This window comes from Miscanthus floridulus, chromosome 8 (assembly GCF_019320115.1).
Source record: "Miscanthus floridulus cultivar M001 chromosome 8, ASM1932011v1, whole genome shotgun sequence".
In the NCBI taxonomy this organism is placed as follows: Eukaryota; Viridiplantae; Streptophyta; class Magnoliopsida; order Poales; family Poaceae; genus Miscanthus; species Miscanthus floridulus.
In genome coordinates, this window is record NC_089587.1 from 225,228,173 (window position 1) to 225,243,600 (window position 15,428).

At 48.0% G+C, this 15,428-nt stretch overlaps 2 protein-coding genes and 1 pseudogene across 2 annotated transcripts; all 3 read left to right on the plus strand.

The window, feature by feature from the left end:
- The first annotated feature begins 6,635 nt into the window (after positions 1 to 6,635).
- LOC136475187 (28 kDa ribonucleoprotein, chloroplastic-like) lies at positions 6,636 to 8,557 on the plus strand. Its single transcript, XM_066472738.1, has 4 exons — positions 6,636 to 7,199; positions 7,391 to 7,492; positions 7,602 to 7,874; positions 8,232 to 8,557. Exons 1-4 carry the CDS (start codon positions 6,735 to 6,737, stop codon positions 8,280 to 8,282), a joined length of 891 nt encoding a protein of 296 aa, XP_066328835.1. The 5' UTR covers positions 6,636 to 6,734; the 3' UTR covers positions 8,283 to 8,557.
- A 644-nt stretch (positions 8,558 to 9,201) lies between these two features.
- On the plus strand, positions 9,202 to 10,055 carry LOC136475188 (uncharacterized). The gene has a single exon (XM_066472739.1). It carries the CDS (start codon positions 9,414 to 9,416, stop codon positions 9,900 to 9,902), a length of 489 nt encoding a protein of 162 aa, XP_066328836.1. The 5' UTR covers positions 9,202 to 9,413; the 3' UTR covers positions 9,903 to 10,055.
- Positions 10,056 to 12,507: 2,452 nt separating this feature from the next.
- On the plus strand, positions 12,508 to 15,334 carry LOC136478342 (uncharacterized; annotated as a pseudogene).
- Positions 15,335 to 15,428: the final 94 nt, after the last annotated feature.

Genomic DNA, 15,428 nt, shown 5'->3' on the forward strand with positions numbered 1-15,428 from the left:
TCCATCGGAATTCCTGCCATGGTTAGAAGATAGAAAAAGATAACACCAAAGTATTATCCCTATCAACTAAAAGGAAACAAGTGGTGGTGGTGGTGATGGTGGTGAAAGTGGAATGCAAAATCACAAGCGGCTTACCACCGTCTTGCCTGTATTCTTACCAACGCCAAACAGGAGCAAAACCAAAGTGGCGAAGCAATCTGTTGTTGAGCGTGGGTAACAGTTGCAAGATGAACCTGTGCTAACAGAAGAATATGTGGAGCTATGGGTAGGCACACAATATGACAGCAAGGATTAGCAATTAACGAGTGCAGAGTAACGATTGTTCAATCCGGATCCAAAGTATAAATCACAGGTGCTGGCTAAGACGTGTCGAGACGTAGTGCAACAAGGTGAAAACAAAGGACGATCGAAAGAACTCACAGAATAAGCAAATAGCCCGGACTTCTCCTTTTTTCCTGAATTTTTTTCCCGAATTTTTCCAAAAGGCACTAGTAGGAAACAAACTTTTTTTTTATTTTTTTCACTATTTTTTATATACTTTTCTCTGAACAAGGATCGCAAAAGATGCAACCACAAAAATTGGCACCTACAACTGAGGTGGGATGTGGTCTACAGAAATTCAGCACGTTCTCTGAAAAGCGTGCAAAAACTTTGACAATTTTTTTCTATATTTTCCTGAATTTTTTTGACAATTCTGATGAAACCAAACAGTGCGTAGCCGAGTTTGGGTCGGCTCCAAATGGTGTCAAGAAGCTACTGTAAAAATTTCAGATTTTTCTGATAAATGAGCGAAAAGTTATGCCTGTTTTACCGAAGGTATCTCAAGGTATGTTTTCCGGAAGACACAACACGGCGGCGGCAGTTAGGGCAAAGCGTCCCTAAACTCTAACACCGATCACAGGATCGTCACTGTGACTAACAGTAGTAGGTATTCGCCTAATGATGTAAGGAGGGCTGCGATGCAGGCAAAATAAGAGCGGCTGGCAACATATCTAGGGTTTGCGCGGCGGCGAGAAGTTACACAAGGCGGCTAGCGGGGCAAGTCGAGTAATTTGGTGGCTTCGACTTGTTGTTTGGAAACGGTGGCTGGGATAGCGGCGGAAAACAAAAATCACAGCAACGGGCGATTGAACTACGACCACGACCATGAACACAATCCTAAACCAGCAACAAGACTTGACCACGGACACAAACTCAACAACACGAATCTGAAACGAAATTGTAAAGGCACAAAGGGCGATAGGACAGCGGAAATTGAAATATTTTTGGGCATTTTGTGGACTCTAGGTAATGAACAAATATGAATCTAAGGCAAACGAGATTATACCTCGCGGTAAACCTAAAATATCTGATACCAATTGATGAGTACATGCCCGATCTTCCGAGAGGTAACCGATAAGTTCGATTTTGTGGAGATCTTGACGTTGGCGATTTGGCTTCAAATCAGATACGATTCGAACCCTGCAACCGTTACACCACTGTTCTGTTGGTTATCAACCAAGCACAACTTGATTGACCTCGCCAAGAAGGCTTTTTCTGCAAGCGAATCGAAGAGCACAAGCAAGAAGGTAAAACACGCAATCTGAAATTGCAAATATGAATGACGTGAATATCAATAGAGGATTCAAGAACTCGGTTCCAAAGGACTAATCGACACAGTGGAGGAGATCAAGAACGGGGGCCCTGGATCACTGTAAAAGGATTTGTCACCACAGTTACAATGAACGATTCAGTTTCTCGATGGAAAACTAAACTCTAAACAAAAACCCAATTGTGTAGCAGCGGCGGCGGCTGTGTTTATAGTCTAAGACTTAACCTAGGGTTGGGGACGGCCAGGGGTTGAGCGCCCACAGCTTGGGCTTAAGGCCCGACACGATACATGGCCAAGTTGGCCCAAATAGGTGATGCAGCACCTTGCTGTGGTCACACAAAATGATCCATGGACCTTCTGGAGCTGGGACCAGATCCAAAACAACAGCGTTGTCGTCCCCTTTCCAACACATCCAAGAACGGCTCGTTTCAATGTCGTGTGAGAAAGTTATGACCGAAACAGTGACGACGTGTCTGCTGAATCCGAGGGCGACGTGGCAGCTGAGTTGGGAACGAATTACAACTTGGGGAAGACCATGGCATCGGTGTGTCCAGCGTGGCGATGTCCTCATCATGCACTGCCCTAGGTGCGGCTTCCACCTAGGTGCACTATAGGTGGTCGTCACCCCCGCCAAGTCGGGGACGGAGGTGGTGGACGCGCCGGCACCCCAGGATGCTGGATAGCCAAAAGGGCCTAGGTTCTTTGCTCGCAGGGGACATATTCGTATTCTTTGCTAGTAGCCTGCAATGGCTCAAATGACTCTAATTTTTGGTGAATCTCAATTGCCATGATTGCTGTGCTGTTTGAATCTGAGATGCTTCATCTGTTTTACCTGCACTTTGCTGAACTTCTCTAAATCTGCAATAGCTAGTTCACTGTTTTGCCTGCATTTAACTAAACTTCTCTGAATCTCAAATTCAGTTTCCTGTGCACTACCTTGAAACCTTTGACCTTCCAAACCAAACCATTTTAGACCATGATTATTTTAAGCAAAGTTGTTAACCTCACGTAGCTCTACAATTTTGGTTGCTTGCTCTACAATCGTGGCTTCTTGGATCGAGAGAAAGGAGGGGAGGAAGGGGTCTATTTCAGTCATTTTCTTCAGGCGTTTGAACACCTTTGCGTGCTCAACGTGGTCGACCGGCCACACTCTGTTACCATCATGTGGCAGCCATATACCGACGCTAGCCATCGTCGCCTTGAGTCCCCGCATGAGGAGAGCCTGAACCGGCACTGTGCCTACACCTCGCTCCCTCTCCCACTCGCTTGCTCTCCCTCTCTGCCTTCACACCGAGAAAGGGGAAACACCACCGCACCACCGTTTGATTCCCCTCTCCCACAGCTGCGCCATGGTTTTCTCCACCCTGTTGACCTAGCCGTGCCACCACTCGTCGTCAGGTAAGAGCCTTTGGGTCGATGCTCTACGCGGTGGATGCCATGGCCGCCGGATGCATGCGTGCACGTGGACCGCTTCCCTCACCGCTCCTTCTCTCGCTATCTCCATCGTTCGGTAGTGGCCTTGGGCCCTTCAAACTTCAGTAGCCGCCTTCTTGCCGAACCCGCCGACGAGGAGGCTGGGACAGAGCATGTCTGCCACCATGCTCTCACTGCCATCGGCTCTCACCGCGGCCCTGCATCCGAGCTCCAACCTGGGGCTAGAGACCGAATACACTAGAGTCTCCTAGGCGCCCCGGAACCCTAGCAAGCCATCGCTAGCATCCTCCTCTCTGGAGACGATGAACCCACCACCGCCGCCCTGAACCCGCGCCGCTGGGCCGCCATTCATGCCACTGCCCTAGCTCGACACTTCAATTGGGGCCATGAAACCCCTAGGCCGACGTGGGAGACCAGGGCGATCCCGCCGGTGCCATCCCCGCTGTCGTCGACCTCAACGTCGACGAAGTCTGGCCGGTCAAAACTGGGCCCCTGCTAGCCTGCCCTGTGTGGCTATCGGGTGGGGCCAGGTTGACCCATGGGTCCCAAGCTACCAGCCCCTTAGAGTGTATAAACCGGTGCATGTAGCAATAGATAGTGTTTTACCTTTTTTGTTTTTAGTTATTTCTGTGCAAAAAATGTTGAATTTTTTTTACAACAGCAACATTTAATATACTACGTTAAAGCACAATACAACAGCATGGGAAAAGAATTCCTAGATTACAGAGCAGGGTAAGTAAAAGCTACTGCTAATCTGTTTGTGTAGACATAGGTGATGTTTCCATCGGGGACGTAGGGCCCACGAGAAGTGGTCATGATAAAAACATCGAGGGTCCTCGTTCTCACACTCCAATAGCATAGCCGGTGCTCCCTCGACTGTCTGATCGACCTCTATCTTTAAGGATATGGTTTCCTGAGCCGTAGATGAGAAATAGGGTCCACCGGGCTAAAAAAAGGGTTCGCAGCCATGAGTGTCAAATCTGAGGACCTGCATCAACTCTAGTTGGTGGTCAATCTAGACACCAAAAGCTACTTCCCCACTTTCATGTCTGCAGAAACACTCGTCGATTTGGAGGAAACGCCCGACAGCCACCATGACTGCAGCAGTCTCGCCCACCTCTAAGAAGACAAATGTGAGAAGGACTAGAGTCCTCAAAACACCCATCTAGGGCTCTTATTCTAGTAGGGAAACTCTACAGGGAGAGAGGGAGGGGAAGGGGAACCGGCCCACCAACCCTCAATATATATGCACGCCTCTCACATCCCAACAATTGACATCCAATTCGAAAGCCTTTTGAAATTTAACTATGTGCACGTGAATTCTTTTGATTCGAGATATTTCTACAATTTTCTCCCCTTTTCCATTTTCAATATATTCTCTTTACTCAGTGTTGGTGTTTCGGACCGAGGGGTCCTCAACCAACCAGTAAATGTGGACTGCATGCCCCTAATCCCGGATGGTGATGCAAAGAGACACAAGGTTTATACTGGTTCAGGCAATCGATGCCCTACATCCAGTCTGAGAGATAGATCTTGTATTCCTTGCACCGATGTGCTCGTGGTACGGGGTTACAAGCACGGCGAAAGAGGGATCTAATCCTAGGTCTCGGTGAGGTGTCGCGTGGGCTGCTTGAGACGTTGCTCTCAGGCAGCTGGGGAGGTGTGTGTGTGTTATACCCAGTGTTCCTCCTCATTCGTACTCCTCTAAGTGGCCCAAGTCCTCTCCTTTTATAGTTGAAGGGAGGGCAAGGACAGTACATGTGCTAACTACACGGCGTCGTGCCAACAGGGGCGGCATGTCCGAGCCCTGTGGCCTGTTCCTATGGCGGTGTGGTCGTCGAAGTGGTCCGTCCTTGGAGCACTGGGGCGGCGTGCTAGTCCCATCCGATCCTGTGCGTCGTGGGAGCCCCGGGACTACCTCGGAGTGGGTGTGGCGGTGGACGTGCAAGCCGATGTGGACGGACTGTGCGCGAGGCCGAGGCTTGGTCGGTGCCGAGGCTACACCGCAGTGGGGGGTCTCGGCGGGCACGAACCCCGAGATAGCCGAGACCTTGGTGCACAGTGCCGAGGCCCCGAGAGGGCGGCTGATCTGGCGCGCCGGCTTGGAGGCAGTGATGACCCAGGCCAAGTTGTCCGTGCGATGTTGTTTTCGAGGCGGGGATCGCGGGACATAGTGTAGTGTGGGCACTGATCGTGGGCACAGCGTCAGAACACAGTGGCCGGTAATCCCCACCGTGCCCTGTCCCAGCCGGTATGGCGCTGATGCGACCTCAGGTCCCGTCGGCCATTCTGCGGTGTCGAGCCATCGTCCAGCTGAGATCGCGGGAGTGGTTGGCGTATTAATGGGACATGACATGTTGTTAGGAGGGTCGGTCGAGGCGGGGGGCGATGGGCTGCGGACGAACCGGCCTCGAGCGACACGGAGAATGAGGCCTCACGCGAGACGGAGATCGGACTCCTTGCCGAGGCCTTCCGCGAGAGGCCTCGCGCGAGGCGGAGATTGTACTCCCTGCCGAGGCCTTCTGAATAAGGCCTCTCGCGAGGCGGAGATAGCGTCGGGATGTCGAGACTTCCTGTCTGAGCCTTGAGGTGGGGCGGAGAGCCTGGTAGGCTCGGACGTAGCTGGAGAGGAGCCTACGGCTTAGCTTCTAGCTCTGCTTTTTGATGGGATTCAAGTGACCCCTTTGATGTTTGCTCGGGGTACCCGATTCTACGGTACCCGACACTCAGGCCACGGGAAAAGACTAAACTGCCCTGTCTATTCTCGAAAGCATTCATCGGACTCGTCTCAACTGCCGCAGGTTCCCTCCTCTGCACCCATGCCCATTTAGAGCCACGCACGGTCTTCTCCAGCGCCAGCCTCGGCCTGCCACCGGCCGACCACCCACCGCCACGTCGCCGTCCACTCGACGGTCGACATCGACCTCTCTCCCCCATCAGCCCTCTCCTCAGCTCCCTCGTCCCTTCGGAGCTGCCCGACATCTAGGTTTTGGGGAGAGTGTCTGCACAGTCGCCCCCTTCGCCCTCCACCAGCATTTGGGCGATAGTGCCGCCCTTCCACCAGTCGCAAGGAAGTCGCGCGGACCGAGGGGCGAGGTGGGGGGTTCATCCGGATTACCTGGTAGGAGGCGAGGGTAATTTTGGCCTTTTCCCATGGGTTTAGCAATGATGAGAAACTATTGAAAATTGAAAAGTAAAGAAAATAAGAAATCTCTCGGATCAAAAGAATTCACGTACATAGGGTTAAATTCCGAAAAACTTGCGAATTAGATGTCAAATGTTGAGAGGTATTCGTATTGAGAGTTAAATATCAAAATTTCTCCAAAGAGCGGAGGAGGGGTTGTGAAGATGGCACGGCGGAGAAAACATTAGGCTTGGAATAAGCAGGCGATAAAATGAGCGTAGGGCCTGAATAACGTTCCAAAAAAGATGTGAATCTTTGAGACTTTGACTTGTGATGCTAGAAAGAACAAAATAAAAAAAAGTTTTTAAATAGAATCTTATTATGACGTACCCACATCAAGAACCACACAAACGAGCCCACGTGTCAACGGCTCATGTTAACCCCGCCACTTATCCCCTCCCACTGGCTGGCCTTGCGCCCCTCCACGTCACAACGCCAGCTGCTCCCGCTCCGTTGCCTCGTTGCCAGGCCGTGGCCGTGGCCTTGTCCTGCGCCTCCCTCCCGCTCCTCCGGCTAGCGGGAACCATGGCCAACTCCTGCCTCTCCACCGCCGCAGCGCACTCGGCGCTGCGCCTCCTGGCCGACGCCTCCGGGGCGCAGCTCCAGCTCCAGCTGCAGCTACATCACGCGTCGTCATCAGTGTTTCCGCGCCCGGCGCGCGCGCACCACCGGTTCGTCGCCGCGCCCGCGGTTCCCGTGCATCGGAGGCGCGCGCTCGCGGTCACCGTGATGGCGTCGCAGGAGGAGGCCGCGGCCATGGCTGTCGAGGAGTTGGAGGAGTTCACGGAGAGAGAGGGACAGTTGCAAGAGCAAGACGAAGGGCAGGAGGAAGGTGGAGCCGTCGAGGCTAGCTCGGACGACAGCGTCCCGTCGGTGGCCGCAAGCACCACCACCACCACCAAGCTCTACTTCGGGAACCTGCCGTACAACTGCGACAGCGCGCACCTAGCCGGCATTGTGCAGGAGTACGCCAGCCCGGAGATGGTTGAGGTACGTGGTGCAGTGTTTGCTCAAAATATGAATACTCATTTAATTCGAAACTCGCATCTTAGTCTATTTCGCATCGCCAAAGACTCATGTCTTAAGACAACTGTTCCTACTAGATCAAACAAGTATTTGAGTTGTGACACATTCAGGTTGCTCAAGATTGGTTGATTTGATCTTAAAACTTCCATGCTCAGGTGTTGTACGATCGTATCACGGGAAGAAGCCGAGGGTTCGCCTTCGTGACGATGACCACGGTTCAAGACTGCGAGTTGGTCATCAAGAACCTCGACGGCAGCGTAAGTATAATGCTGATGCCAGCCACATACATTAACATTACTGCTAGCACCACTCTACTGCATTCGTTTATGACGGGTTTCGGTCGATCTCATTTCTCCGATCGACCAGCTGTACGGTGGCCGGACGATGAAGGTGAACTTCGCCGACCGGCCGAAGCCGAAGCTGCCGCTGTACCCGGAGACGGAGCACAAGCTGTTCGTCGGCAACCTGTCGTGGACGGTCACGTCGGAGATGCTCACCGAGGCGTTTGGGCGCTGCGGCAACGTGGTCGGCGCGAGGGTGCTCTACGACGGCGAGACCGGCCGCTCCCGGGGCTACGGCTTCGTCTGCTACTCCACCAGGGAGCAGATGGACGAGGCTATTTCCTCGCTCAACGGAATGGTACGTACGATACGAGATGTGTGAACAAACTTGCACACGGCTATCTCTGAAAAAAATATTTTTTTGCAAATCCTGCTGCCTGATTAAGCACATGGTTCAGATGCACCCACTAATGATGCTACCCAAACACGAGAAGAGGAATGGCTTCAGACAAATGTGTTGTGCTGAAATATGTTTGCTTAGTAGTTACTACAGATAACTGAATATTTTTATGGTTCACATAGACTTGAAAAGGACTGAATTTTAACTGCTCTTTCTTTCTGCTGATTGAACAACGTTTACTTTGTTCAAATGGTGCATTGGATATTGATGAATCTGCAGAAGGTGTCGAGCTGAATGCTAATCTGCACAATGCAGGAATTGGAAGGCAGGGAGATCAGGGTCAACTTAGCCCTCGGAAAGAAGTAACAGGGTTCAGATGGGGAGGAAGTTGCAATTGGTATGTGATGGATGTCTCCTCGCAATGCGAGGTTTGAAATGCAACCAAGACGTCGCCGCCTACGAGCACATCGCAGGAGCAGGGAGCACGAAATGTAAATCTTTCTAATCTAGCATAGCGTGGAAATTTTGTTGCCATCTGGTCTGTATTTAGCAAAGACGGTTCATACATTGTGAATTGTGATTCTGACGGTTTTAGTGTGCTGGTTCCTCTGATCATTGGAACACAAGTTTTGTTGGATCCATGCACATTTGAAACTGCTGTTGCTGATCAAAAAAGAAAAAAGAAACTGCTGTTGCTGAAAGAGTTGATAGCCTCAACCCTCAAGTCTGAAAGCAACAGCGGTATACAATACGTACAAATGATTATCGCAGCACTGACAGTTACTATCTCTCCATTTAAATCAATGACTAGTCCAGAACTTGATGTCACCTCTGCGTTCAGGGGAAGGTCTGGTTCAATTCAAGTTTCAAGGGTATTCAGTGGAATACCCGCTATTTTTGCCAAACAGCTAGTACTTCTGTAAGTTAAAGTTACGGTCAAGCCTACGAATCTACTGTAGAATATAACGCTGGATTCTGTGTTATATCTTCAATTTATTATATAATAAGTATTAATTTAGTGATGCTATAATCAATTGCACATGCTAAAACCTAGTCCTTACTCCTTAGGCCCTAAAAAAGAAAAAAATATTTTGCACTTCAAATTTTGAACACCCATCCTTCAAAATCCAAATCCTAGGCCGCCCCTGTCTACGTTGACTGTATCCTGACTAGGGCCAGATTTCTTTCAGTTTCAGCGAACTGTCAAGTAACTGGATGTTCTTTCAAGCTAACAGATTTGATTTCGATGGAATTTAACGGAAGCCATACATAGACAGAGTGAGAGATTTTTGGTCAGGGCACAAAGAGACAGCGAAGGGAGAGCCACATGTGCTGCTGCGTCTTCGTGTGACATGTCCGGATCTCGTTGGCGCCAAGAACCACCACCACACCACATCCTGCAGCAGGCAACCTCCGCGCCACTCGCCCCCTGCCTAGTCCCCAGTCCCCACGGCCTGAGCGACCACCAGATCAAAGCAGAGGTCTCTGCAATCCACCATGGCCGTCTCCATCGCCGGCAGCAGCATCCGCCTCCACGTTGCCACGCCCACTCGCCGCCGCGGGAGCGTGATCACCGCCGCCTCCGCCGCGCGGCTCGACCGGCGCTCGGCGGCCCTGCTCCTGCTCTCCGCGGCGGTTCCAGCGGCATCGGCAGCGACAGCTCCACCGGCGAGCGCCGCGGGCATCGGGCTCTTCGGCATCCGCAAGAAGCTGGAGCGCGCGGAGGAGGAGGCGGCCGAGGCGGTGCGGGAGGTGGAGAAGGCCGTGGAGGAGGCGGCGGCGGAGGCTGCGGCGGTGGGCGGGGAAGCCGTGAAGGAGGCAGAGAAGGAGGCGGGCCAGGTCGCCGGCGAGGGCCTGCAGCTGGTGGCCGGCGCGGAGATCGCCGGGGACGGGCTGGTGCAGGCCGCGGTGGTCGCCGGCGCCGAGGCGCTCGGGGTCGCCGTGGGCCTGTCCGTGGTCAATGGCATCCTGAAGCCCGAAGCGTAGTGCTGGGCCTTGTATTTTTGGCCCAACACGCGTGTGGGCTTTAGTGCTTCGTTGTCGGTGCTGCTGTAATTTGTTGATGACCTTTTTGGTGTAAATGTAAATTAGTAACAATTAGAGTGTGGATTTGGGCAAATAAAAAAAAGTTTGTGGATCCTTTGTTTGTTGAATACTGGAAAAATTATAGTATACAGAATAATCCAAACTTATGATCGTAGAAATGCCTAAAAAACCAATTGCAAACGGTCGCGCTTTTGGCTCACACAAGTATCGGCAAACTGAACTTATGCTCTAAATTTTATACATAAAGTCTCCAAACAAGTGGTCTAAAATAAATAGATTATCTCATATTATAATTTTTGACCTTAAAAGTAAGCTAAAGTGCTTTAAAATTTTTAGAGACCGACCATCTGGCATCGACGCTCGGGAAGAAAAAAAGACCAGGCGCATATCGTTTTGTAATCCTTCATTGATGGGTTTGCCACAGTAGAGGGCGGCACATGCAAGCCGGGGCACTTGCATGCGGCCTGAGACGCTCCGGCAAACGTCCGACGCTTGGCTTGGCTTGAAACGCCCAGACGCTTGAACTGTATAAAATGTCCATGAAATATGTGATTTGCACGTTTAAAGAGGCTCTCAGTTATTTAAGCATCGTTTGAATAAAAACAACCATTGCAAGCTAAGACTCTTACATGGATGCTTATTTATTCTTTCATTTTAAGCTTCTATTTAAGCGCCATTGCATTGTACATACCCTAAACGTGCTAATCGACATTTGATACTCTTTTGTTCCAAAATACAAATTGTTGTTTTAGAATTATACAGTACAACGTAGACGCCTATAACATGCACGCACACTCACCTCTATGAACACACGTACGCAAATCCTACTTCTATGAGCACCTCCGAAGGACTGAGTTGGCAGATCTCGATATTCACGAAGTCACCACGGGTGCCTCGTTGTCAACGGGGACGTCGCCTGCCACTGAAACACATAGCGCCGTTAAATCCTGGAATAAATCTAGGAAAATACGAGCACCGGTGCCAAGTCGAGGGCTTGAACCCGGGTGGACATGTTTTACCACAAAGGAACCCAACCAACTAATCTATGATATTTTGACTAGAGTTATAAAAAAATACTAACATTTATAACACAAAATAAGTACCATTAATTAATTACGGAATGCATTTTTATAATAAATTTATTTAAAGACATAAATATTAATATTATTCACTATAAATTTAACTAAATTTGAACTTGTTTGACTGACATGATTTTTAGAATTGTATTCTTTTTGAGACGGGAGTATCAATCTGTCGGAGTGTATAATAAAAATTATAATTTGTAATAGAGGAGTAACATTGAGGTCTGAAGAATGTTTTTGTTCATGCATCCTCAACGTCGAGACCTTACCCGGGCATCTCCATTTTTGCAATGATGCAGATAGTCTTGCGTGAGCTTGATCATTCCAGTAGTGAGAGAGGTGGGGTGGATTTGCGTCGCCGTCTTGCGTGCGATCTGTTTTGTCGCCGACGAGACGACGGCCCGCGCTTCCACTGGAAGCGAAGAGATAGCGTGGGCCCAACCTGAACTGCCACACTATTCCGTTCGGTTCCTTCCGAAATTACCAACACCACAAAGGCAAAATAGGAAACCAAACTATTTAGGATGAACTACCTCACCCTCTAAACTATAAAACCAGATTTTCTACCCCTTAAATTTTTTAAAACCGGTCAAATAATCCCCTCAGCGGTTTTGGACGGTGGTTCGCTACATTGACGATGGTTTTGTCTTTTTTTTTATTTATTTCTGCTGAATCTTTGAAAAATCATAGTAAATCACAGAAAAATTATAAAATATAAAATCTAATTTTGTTGGACTCCACATGAATAGATCTACACATTGAACACATAATATTGTATGCTTTAGTACAAATTTTTTGCTGTAGCTTTAGATCTATGCTTTTCTGTAATTAATTGGAATAATTCATAATTGCAGCTTCTATGGTCTAATTGTGGTGAAATTTTTATGGTGGGCTAATTACTGCATGCTTGAACTATAGTAAGAATTTCATACTCATTGATTATGTATAGCTTAGTTATAGATAAAACATAGATTTAACAAGAATAAACCTAAATAAATCTATAACTAAGTTATACATGATCCAATGAGTATGAAATTTTTACTACAGTTTAATCATACAATAATTAGCCCACCATAAAAAATTCACCACAATTGAACCATAAAAGCTGCATCTATGAATTATTTAAATTAATTATAGAAAAGCATAAATCTAAAGCTACAGTAAAAACTTTATACCAAATTATACCATATTATATATTCACTGTGTAGATTTACTCATGTAGAGTCCAACAAAATTGGATTTTCTATTTTATGATTTTTCTGTGATTTACTACGATTTTTCAAAAATTCAGCAGAAATAAATAAAAAAGAAAAAGACAAAACCACCGTCCAAACCGCTTGGGAGGTTATTTGACTGGTTTTAAAAAGTTTAAAGGAAGAAAATCTGGTTTTATAGTTTTAGGTGAAGTAGTCCACCCTCAAGCAGGTTATATAGACTTTTTCCGGGCAAAATATCAACAGGAAAACGCACACTGCCGTTTCCGAATGGCCACGGCCGTGCTCCGTCGTCCACTGCTCGCCGCGCTCCTCCCCGGCGGCGCCGGGGCGTCCGGGCCCTCCTCCCGGTTCCGTATCCGTCGACGTAGGTCCCCGCCTCCTGCGCGCGCGGTGTCTTCCGACTCCCCCAAACCCGTCGCCTCCACCTCCTCTTCCGCCGGCGGCGACAGCCCCGAGGAGGAGCCGCCTGTCCTGCCGCTCCTCCAGGAGCTCGCGGTAAGACGACGTGCTTCCTCCAGTGTCTAGTCGACGCCGCTATCTGTTCAAAGCCGTAGCTTTTGACTGTTTCCTGCCATGCGGCTGGTAATTTGGTTGGTTGCAGGATTGCTTGGTTCTTCCGCCTAAGTTCCTCGCTCAGCTCCCGCGCGACCTTCGTCTCGACGTAAGTGTCTCATCGTTTTGTTCTAACATCCGCCTGCTTATGCTTGTTCCCACATTTGTCCAAAGTGGAAAAATTCCATTCAGAATATTATGCTCTCTACTAGTGAAAGTATCACTAGTAGCATAGATACTTCAGTAAGCGGTATGCATCACACAACGCCCACACTGAAATCCTACTATCTGGTGGGAAAATATATTTTGTTATAACAGCACTTGTTTTTTTCCTTTGTTGAAGCTCAATGATGCCGCGTTTGATCTCTCCAATGGGCCAGTCCTTGATGAGGTAGGCACCAAACAACTCAGCATTCAGCAATTGGATATATGCTAGAGGTTTCAGTTCAACGGCGCAACTGCGCGCGCTTACAGAGCTCATTTCTTTGCTGAGACATAGTGTGGCCAAGAAGTGAGTGATCTGCTCCTGAACCTGGCGAAAGCATGGGAGTTGGCTGATACGTCAACATCAAATAGCATCGCCAAGCAGCTGCCGTCGATGGAGCCCTACTTGACGCGTAGCGCCAAATCAGGCATGGACTGCATCCATCTATATGATGTTGCCACTTGTCAACATTCAGTCCTCGATTGATTGATTGAAGGTTGCGTCCCTTGCTGTTTGCTTTACATAGTGTAGCCTTTGGCAAGCGGCTGGGGTCAGCTGGAAGGAGGTTTCAGTCAATGGGGCAGTACGGCCAGGGAGAACTCAAGAAGGTTAGCTACTTGCTCATGCTCTAACCATCAGTTGTGGTCGACCTTATTCCTGGCTAACGACCTTATTCCTTGTCGATGCTATGAGTGGGATCAGAGATCAAAATGGTTCCACATACCTTTACAAATCTTGTATGCTCTGACCTTAGCATATGATTTATATAAAGTTCAGGTCAGCAATCACCTGCCGTAGTTTTGCTAAAAAAATGGTTCCACATAAACATTTTTTTATAAAAAAAAGTTGATTCTAGCATGACAAATATGTCCACTACTTACAGCAAGGCATTTTTTTTCTCTGCATCATTGCTAACTTACCTTGTATTGATTATTGTCAAGAGATTAAACCACAGGGCATGTACAAATGTAACATGCTTTTGTAGTACTTCTGTAGATTGCTGAAACAATGATCAAGAATGGTAAGCTACTATCGAACGCCCAGCGGTTCAATCTGATGTTCAGGCTATGAAAGAAAAAAGGAGACTTAAGGTAATAAGCTTCTAAGCACTTTAATGACCCTTATGTGAATTGTGAACATGATTTAAATCTCGTGTTTTGCTCCTGCCAGTTTGGAGAACTTGAGTTCGAAGTGACTGCTGAAAGTGCCAATATCGGTGCTGCAGTAGCGGCAATTTTTGGGTAACATTCAGACTCCCGCGAAATTTCTTATTCTGAAAGTATAATTTGGGTTTCACTAGATTGATATTGGTCAATTCTCAAGTATACATAGTTTATGGGACGCTTGGTATGATGTTGATACTTCACTTCACGTGGCTACATAGTTTATGCCAACATGATTCGTGATTCGTCTCGTCAAGATTCTCCTAAGTTATCTGCAACTAGTTAACACCACCCTTGATTGTAGAGACACACCACACTACATTTTTTTCTTCTATTTTCTTGTCACGGGGTAGAGGGTAGAAATAAAATTGCGCCCCTGGCGACTGGCGTGGAAACGAGGTTCAAACCCTGGTCAGCCAGTCACATTCTTTGTCTAAAGAATTGACCTCGACATACTTTGCAATTTTACATTATCATTGGAATGCCCGACTGTCTGGTTTAGTGCATCTGTGATATTAGGAAGTAAATACATCTGATCTGACACTATTTCTTGATCCAGATTCATCTCATGGCAACTAGCACTAGGCGTGCAAAATGTTCCTGACAGTACAATGCAATATGCAAATGACAGTGCATTGCATCTGACCAAGGTAATAAAACATAGCTAACCTGAATATTTGTAAAGTTCAGTCAACTCGTGATTTACTATTGACCTTCCAGCTAACTTCTCCCATACCCTTTTCTTCCAAAAACAGTCGCTCAAGACCGCACTGCTTGTTCTTGGCTACACATCTACCGGCCTATCCTTATTCGCGGCTTTTGGGCTGCTGTTGCTAGCCCAACAGATTAACTCTGAGAACAAATCGGAGTAACTGACAGACACTTGCTGAAGTTGTGGACCTCATGCCATGCCTTTCTATGCTCCAATAAGGCAGTTCATAGCGAATTGGCATGTGAATAGCTATACTTTTGACACTGGAGCCATGTGTGTAGCAGTGTATGCAATGTTCTGTACAAAAATAAAGAGCCAGTTGTCTGTGATTACGAATAATCGGTGAGATCCTGAAGCAAACATGGAAGTCAGCTTGGGATTGACTGAAGAATAATTTGTTAATGAACACAACAGGTCAACAGGGAACTGCTTGTACTCAAATTTGTGCTTTCAGAATGTGGTATGCTGTTACTCAAAACTGTAAAATTTTGTTTTTACCATCATAATTAATTATAATGAATGAGTAAGAGCATGA